At 37.3% G+C, this 8,401-nt stretch overlaps 1 protein-coding gene across 8 annotated transcripts in view; it reads left to right on the top strand.

Moving 5' to 3' along the window:
• The first annotated feature begins 277 nt into the window (after positions 1-277).
• The window catches only part of mast4 (microtubule associated serine/threonine kinase family member 4), an 85,827-nt gene continuing 77,703 nt past the window's right edge, over positions 278-8,401 (top strand). For 7 of the 8 annotated variants that reach the window (XM_032538907.1, XM_032538919.1, XM_032538905.1 and 4 more), the window contains exon 1: positions 279-833. In XM_032538907.1, coding sequence (XP_032394798.1) covers positions 615-833 — 219 coding nt within the window. In that variant the 5' untranslated portion in view covers positions 279-614. Of the gene's footprint in view, positions 834-8,401 lie in introns of all 8 variants that reach the window. The other variant, XM_032538918.1, reaches the window with a different exon arrangement.

Here is an 8,401-nt window from a genome sequence, read left to right as displayed (position 1 = left end):
ACAATATTCAGGATGATATACAGAAATAGACAAAAAAGATAAAAACAATGACAGCAAAGCTGAACAATGACATGTGTCAATAAAAATTTAACTATAATGTACCAGTACGTGAGGAATAATTGTCTTTTAAACTGACATGTGTCACGGCTCAATTAAAAGGAGATCAAAGAAGAAGATTCTAGCTGCCTCTATTTGGTTTTGAAGCTGCAGTAATCTGATTGGTCCGCCCCAGCACGTTGTGGGCGGGGTTTATTTTGTGTCCGCTGCAGGCTCGACTCGTGCATTCATGAAGGCAGTGACAGCATGGTTCACGCTGTTTGGAAAGTAATGTGCTACAAAACCCGAGGAGAGGCCACTTTTAACCGAAGTGGAGACTTCAGCCTAACGCGCACGTTCATGTTAAACTGCTGTCGATAAGTATTTTAATATCGCTATCACAGACTTCCTGCAACGTCGTGACTTTGTTTTTACTCGGTCAAAACAGAAGCGGTGTCCTTTCATGGGCTCGCGACCTGTAACCAAAATGAGCTTACTGGACAGGTGCGTTGACAGGCTAATTAATCTTAGTCTTTGAATTGGTTTGTTATTGCTTTGAAAATTGGCTATAATATAAAATGGAGCAGAAACATTATTTGTCGTGTGGAAATGATTCGTCGTCGTCCGGTTCAAACACCTTGTCCGAGGGAGAAGAAATGACGCCCGTCCCCGTCCTGGACAGGAAAGTTTCTGGAGATGGAGATGACGGCCACAACTCGGACTTCGAAAGTGTTAACGAAGCGGAGGACGACGAGGAGACACCAAGAGAAGAAGAAAGTGAGGACGAAGACGAAAAGGTAACCACCCCCAAACTAGTAGGCTGCAAATTTGAGGTGAAAATTCAAATGTGTGGTTTGCTTGCAGTGTGTGTTCACGTTAAATACAAACTAGCTCAGACTCATGTGTGCCAGTAATCATTTTAATCCCTTTAACAATTAACACTGAAGAAAGCATTACACTCCGTTATTGTAGCTCCTGCTGTCAAATATTTGTAAACAACCATCTGCATGGGTGTCTAAATGTGTCTGAGCTCATGTTTGGTGGGCCTAGTCTTGCACATGTCATGAAGTCAGTGTAGGCTAATTATAATTCATGCCATGTGCTTGTTTGACTTCATCCACTCCATTTACAAGTTATACTTATCATCCAGTCTTTGAATACAGTGAAAAGCTGCACTGCTCTATGTTTTGACTATGATGAGTCCTGAGTCATTCAGTCAACTGTAGTGGATGTTTGCCTTGTATGGCCACTGCTTATACATGCTTTCTGATTGCCATACTTTAGCTCCAATGTGTGCTTGTCATAGATTACCATTACTGAAGGTATTACCAAATTCTTCAAACCCTCCTCGAACCATTCGAATGATAAAAATATTCCATCTGCTGGATGTATGTCTATGTGACTGGTTGACTGCAAAATTCCTGTTGGAAGTTATTTTAATTGAATCAAATTGAAAAACAGATTTATAACCGGTTTGTGAATTTTAGCGTGTTTTTTTATTAAAGAAGATGGTAGCTAGAAATGATGTGTTGTGGCTAGCTGTTCTTTAATCTTATAGAGGAGCATGCATATATTGTGGCGTTTGTTCAGGAAACAGATGGGGAAAATGAGGAAGACAAAAATCATGTCTCAGCTTTTTTTATTTATATAACACTTTCAGTGTTTTCCTTAGGTTTGTGGAATACTTAGGTGCACATATTTTGGAAGGTTTGGGCGTCCTTCCATGAGGATTTTCTTTTTTTTATAAATTGAAATAAAATGCATTTTTACAATATTTTGGACAATTTTTAGCATCTTGTAGGAAAAGTAGGAAAAGATAAAGCAAATAGTAAATAAACAACACGCAAAAAAGCTTAAAGACACAACATGCTAAAGAAGTCCACTGGCGACTAACTACAACCATTAGATATGGAAAAAGTAATTTAGTTTTGTTGTTCTTCATTGATTTCTCATTGATTTCACATTGATTCAGCATAGGCGGTAAGGCCAAAGCGTATTGGGTGCTGTTTTAACCCTATAATTGTAGGGAACACCCTGCTGCTGCAGACTGGTTTGACTGGCTCGGATGAGTACAATGCACACCGGATGCATGCAGGGTGTGTTTGAGCTCTCAAGCTATCACCTCACCTATACACATTTTCCCAATTTTAATATCATGTAGCAGGACTTCAGGCTGTAGGTGTGGCTGACTGTAATCTCTTATAAAGTCCAATATAAGCAATAGGATAATACAGAAGGTTGCATCATTATCCGGGTAATACTCCACACACATTAGAAAATCCTCATTTCTAAGAAGCTGGAACCAGAGTGTATTTGGCATTTTAAAATAGTTGCAATTGATTTTCTTTCAATCGATTAATCTGCTTAATTGTTGCAGCTCTAGTCTGTTTGTTTAAAGCTGAGTTTACCATCGAGCAGTGATTCTCAAAGTGGGATCTGTTCAAAGTTTTCAGATATCAGTATCGTGATATACTGTACATTTTCTGTATTTACAAAAGACTTCATAGTTTAACGAACAACACAACACTGACTCTAGGCTTTACCTGCATGTTGGACTATTACAAATACTTCTAGGTTTTAGATAATACTTAACAACCAGTGAGTCTGGCACACAATACGTCTATGTGTTAATCATTGTATTACTTGTCTATATATGTACTGCTGCTTTTGTATCCCCCCATAATTATAAATCCTCTGTTCCCATACTTTCTCATCTCCACTTCTCATGTTGTGATAGCAGAGTGCGGGAATTGCCGGTTGTGTTTTGCTTAATTCCACCATTTCCTATTTGGTTTTCTTGCATTTATATTTGCTGCAACGACAAATGCATATACCACAGAGGATCAGGAGCAAGCTGTCTTTAGCCTTAAATGTTAGACTTTTAGCAATGTACGATATTTTAAACCAGTATTCCCACCATATTATGATAAGTAATACAAACGTTTAGTGGGTAGGTCACTTTGGCATAGATCAGAGATTGTTTCTTGTCTTTCTACATGCCAGGTTTACTTATTCAGTCTTGCAGATGTTTGATAGTACAGTAGTTACTTGACAATCGAGTGGATTATCTTCAGTTCAAAGAGTGAACATCAACATAAACTAAATGACTTCCTTGCTGGGGAGGTAAGATGGAAATGCAGTGTGTCATGCACTGCCCATGCCATCCAAGCAAAACACAGTTAAAGTTAGTTTTTAGGACCTTTTCATACCTGAAAGTCCAAACCAAGGTTCACGTGGATCTGGTTAGTTTTGGTCTCAAATGGCAATTATGCAAGCACAGTAAAAACTATACATAGCATACTTGCATATTAGCTCTTAAAAACCAACGTTCACTACCTGGCAGCTAGCATAGTCTTTCCATCAAATTTATTGTACCATTTTAAAGGTTTGTTTGATTGTAACAATTTTTTTAACTTGCTTTGTGACATTGAATTTATTACACTGACTTTACATCCATTCATCTTTATCCACCACCCAACAGGCAGCTGCTTTCAACTAATGGATTCAAGCCCATGCTTGTATATTACACTGAATGATGTACTGTATGGAGCAGTCAAATCATTTACGGCACCTACCAAATGGCAAATTACTTCCTTAAAAGCAAAATCAATAAGGCTGGAGGGCTGTAAAAAAACGACAACCTACATACAGAGATTTAAGAAATAAGAAAATGTCTCTACTAAAAGGAAATATATTTCTCAGCACTTTGCTGTGGAGCAAACTGGCACACTCTGCAGTGAGTAATGAGTTTGTTGAAATGGGAACTAACCATGTTTGACAATTGGCACTCAGCAAACGGCATTAACTGGATGATATAAACAACTAGAAAGCTTTGTTGAACTAGAGCTGCTCTGTTTAGGTTATTAGGACACTCATTTATCTCACCAATGACATGTTTATTTGGCTGTGTTTAGCATGCAAGGACAGTTTCTGGAGGGAGATGTTTGTTTAACAATGTCTGTATGATAAAGATAAATTGTTCTTGTGGAGGCTGAGAGAAGTTGTTTTAAATTCACATGCTTCATACACTTTACAATACCACCATAACCTTTCTCTATCTATGTAATCAATGTAAACACATTAGGTGCATCCCTACTACTTCACTACATATAATATGTAAGTTGTTGTCATTTACGTCCATATAACTACAACTGTCAGACAGAAATTATAGTTTGAATCTGCTTCTTAAATATTTACTTGCCATTTTGCATTGATGTAGGGGCAACAGTAAAAACCAACAGGACCTTGATGATTCCACTAAGAAATTGATGATTCAACTGGAGATTTATTTTTAACAAAGCCTTAAATTATGACATTATGGTAGTCTTCCGAGGTTAATTCCTAATTTTGAACAACCAAGTCAAGCTGTTAGTTAGTCTGTATTTCCTTTCTACCATCTGTTTTAATATAACATAATCTTTGGTTTCGAGGGCCTGTTCCCTAAAGTCAGAAGGGCAACTGCCACACATTGCACTCGTGTTCTTGGTGTATCAATATTTGCTTCGGTTTGACAATATTTAACTCTCTTTCTGCAATAGCTCTGTTCCTGTGTTGTGCCCCTAAATAAACAGCCATTTATTTCTGCCAGTCAGGGTGATCAGAGTGATGTGTCAGTGTCAGTGGATGCTTTGTGGAAAAGAGGATTAACATAATCAGGTTAAGACTCTTTTTCACTCCTACTGCCTATCCAGAATCCATCTCTGATTTTTGACTCTTCTTTTCTCTCATTTGTATGCATGCTACGGCTTCACAATTAATTGAATATTAATCGTGATCACAATTTTGGCTTCCTAAAATTTAATTAACATGATTGCAAAGTTGATATTTAAATAAGTTTGCCCCCTCACCAGTGATCAGTTATTTTAAGTCTTTTGGTGTGAAGATTCCAGTCCTTGCATTTCCCAAGATTTGTGGGAGATGCAAGGATTTCTGGTGAAGAATAATATAATCCACGTATATGTACAAAATACTTTATTACGGACTCATGGTCCAATAAATTGAGAAAAATACAAACAACACTTAATACATAAATAATCCCAAAGGCATACAATTTCATAATATAAAATATCAACAACAACAAAATATATATTTAAATCATACAGCATCTTTATATCTGAGACTGACAACAAACAGTACTATGTCTGATGCTGGATATAACCAAAATAGTACGCAACATTTTTTACTACAGCTTAAAGTGTATTTACTCATTTAGACAAACATGTCCCTAGCACTACACCATCAAGGCCTTTTTAGAAGTATTCTCAAAGCATCATTATATGCTGCCTGTAATCGTTTCATGCTTCCCTTCTTGTAATTAACCCACAAGTGTGCAGTGTACAGAGGTGTTATGCTTTAAACAAAGATGTTTATTTTAACAGCATCAGAACACATACCTAACCTACGTGCAAAGATATTTGCTTGTGCATAAATCTTACAGCACTGCCAATTTGAAAACCGGAAAATTCAGTGCCTGATCCTCTTTGGGAGACCAGTCTATGGGTGCGACAGATCAACACAACACTTTTTTAATTTTTTAATTTGAATTATCTCATTTAAAGTCTGATGTTGATCATACACGATTTGTACATTAGCAGGAATGTAACACAACATGGAAGTGGAAGCAGTGCTCTGTTTATGTGTATGTGAAAGTGCAATACAAATATGTTATCATATGCATTTGCCACCGGTAACAAGATTATTGAGGCAAACAAACAGCCCTAATTCACTCATTCCTGACTATATCCCATGTTGCAGAATTAAAAATCATTCTCTCCTGAATACGTCTTGCAACATGAAGCCGCTGTTTACGCTTGTTGGCCCAAATGAGATTGCTTTTAAAAACAACAACATTGTGTCTCATGTCATGATTGAATCAGAGACACAAAAACAACCCTAGTTGTTCCCGGATGCACATCATGTTTATAATGTAATCAGGTTTTTTGGTACACCAGGTTATACAGAATGCATAAAATAATCTCCCAAGATAGTCTGGTAAAATGCAGGAAAACATGACTTCCTTGGTGCAAGACATAATGCATGGTTTAAGTCTTTACGTGCAGAAGATAAGAAATCTTAACATGGTCAATGGTATGAACTTGGACAAGGAAAGTATTTTTCCAACTGTAGATCATGTCAACACAGGAAACTGAATTCCCCTGAGAACACACAAAGTTCAAATACTCAAAGTCAAAGATTTTCTTTAGTTAATGAAAGGACAGTGCCAGTGTAAAGAGAAAAATAAAGTGTTCATTGGGTGACAGAAATGTGAATGACCCTGTGGAGAGTTCAGAGCATAAAGAGGTATTTGAATTTGAGCCGTGAGACTTTTAAGTGTGCTGTTTGCCTCATGAGTAAAGATTCTCAGTGAAGAAAGCGAGGGAGGAGAGATTAGGGCCAGAGTGGAGTTCGGGGAGAGTTGAAGACAGATGTTGGGTGACGAGGTTGACCAGAACATAGTTTGCTCTACTGCAGTTGACCCTGAGAAAAAGAGAGATGGACATGTTCCTTAGCTCAAGACTTCATTGAGTACAGTTCACCAAGATGTATGTATTGTATAAAATGACCATCACGTTGTATAATCACGTTTGATTTCCAGGCTACTGAAAAGGAAATGGGGAAAAAAGTATTATCATGTCAGACCATGAAGCATCAGCAACATTAGGCTCTTTAATATCATGCAAACTTGTTATAGATTGCATACACGGTTTACTGGATTCCTTGTCAGTAATATGGAACATTGCTTTAGACTAACTAAAATGGGAAAACGACTTGTTTTGATTAAAATGTCCTGTTGTTGGTTGATGATACTTCACTCTGTTAGTGAAATACCAACCATGATGAAGTGAAGTTATCTAACGGCACCACTCTGCAGTCGGCAGTGTACTTTTAAATGCAACAACATGGACATCTACAGATTTTGGCTTTCAAAGCAGTTTTTTTGCCATGTCTTTGTAATTCAGTGTAGAGGGTCTAGACTTTCACCAATGGGATATTTCTAACCAAACTTGAGTTTATGATTTTAGGTGAGTGCTTTAGCATGTGTGAAAAATGTGATTTAATTATTACCAGTCTATGTGAATCTCAGTTGTTGGTTCGAAAAGCATATGATAGAGTAACAATGGCAGGAAGAGCTTTGAATAAAATAAAGGACAGCGATGACTGAAAAAAGGCAAAGTATAAAAGCCTTTTTGATGTACGGCTTCTGTCTTCCTGTTTTACTGTAAATGACGTGTGCTCATTGTGTCCTAGCAACCAATGAATGACATAACAATTTGTTGACACTTGTAAAAGGTTCCTTTCTCCAATCTCAGAATAATGATAAACAACACCTCAAATCCCTCAAAGGAAATTAATATCCTCGGGTGTGAATATGTTTGCTTATTCTCCATTTGTCCAACTGCTTTAGATTTGTTTTGTTTTTAATGAGTGAATCATGACTCAACTCCTTGACCTTTGTAATTCAGGCGGCAATCCGTCCAAGTTGGGCTGATGGTGAGCGACCGTCGCCCTAGATTGTGTGGTGTTGTCCCGCACCAGAAACGATAGCAAGGATAGCAAACAAACAACCGTGACAGAAAGCTCTTCTCATTTTTCAAGAGCTGTCAAACTGGCCAAAAATGACGTTTGAATGTTCCTTCTAAAAACACGATTGGAATAACAATTTTTGCACATTAGGCAAAATGTCCATAAGATGGCAAACGTATGTACAAGGAGATACATAACTACTTGTGTAGGTGATAAGATATACATATCTACACGTTACAAAGTACATGTTTATAAAATAATATCCTAAAACTGTAAAATTTAATATGAAGACCATAATAGTTCTCCCTCTCTCTGCACTGTCTGCACTAGGGCTGTTGGAACGAATTCCAAAAGTCAAATATAATTTGAATAGTAAAAAAAGCAATACTATTTGAATGCTGAAATTACTATTTGAATGTGATTTTTATTTTATTTTTTTATAAATTTGTTGGCTAACGTTAGCTAATCTCCCTTTTCTCGCCTTGGCCTACTCGCTTTTGTTATGCCACATTTGATGAACAATGAGTTAGCAGGAGTAAGTAACACGAGGCATTGTGAGGTAGGGTAAATACTGGATCAGATCTGCTAGACGTGTTGACGTATTTAGGTTTAGGCACGAGGAGTGTGGATTGGTTAGGGTAAGAATAACAGGGTAAGCCAATTAGAGGCAGAATAAGGCAAACACAAGGCGGGCCACGAGTGGGGTTGGGGGAAAAAACTGATTCTTAGATGCATTGTGATTCTCTCTAGAAGGATTTGATGCTTGATTCTGACAAGTTAATCTATTATTTAAAAAATTAAATTGTTGATTTTTATTTAAAAGTTACTGTCTCCAGACATG

The sequence above is a fragment of the Etheostoma spectabile genome, chromosome 16 (assembly GCF_008692095.1).
Source record: "Etheostoma spectabile isolate EspeVRDwgs_2016 chromosome 16, UIUC_Espe_1.0, whole genome shotgun sequence".
Lineage (NCBI taxonomy): Eukaryota > Metazoa > Chordata > Actinopteri > Perciformes > Percidae > Etheostoma > Etheostoma spectabile.
Note: the sequence above shows the minus strand (reverse complement) of the source record. Positions and strands in the feature narration are given on the sequence as shown.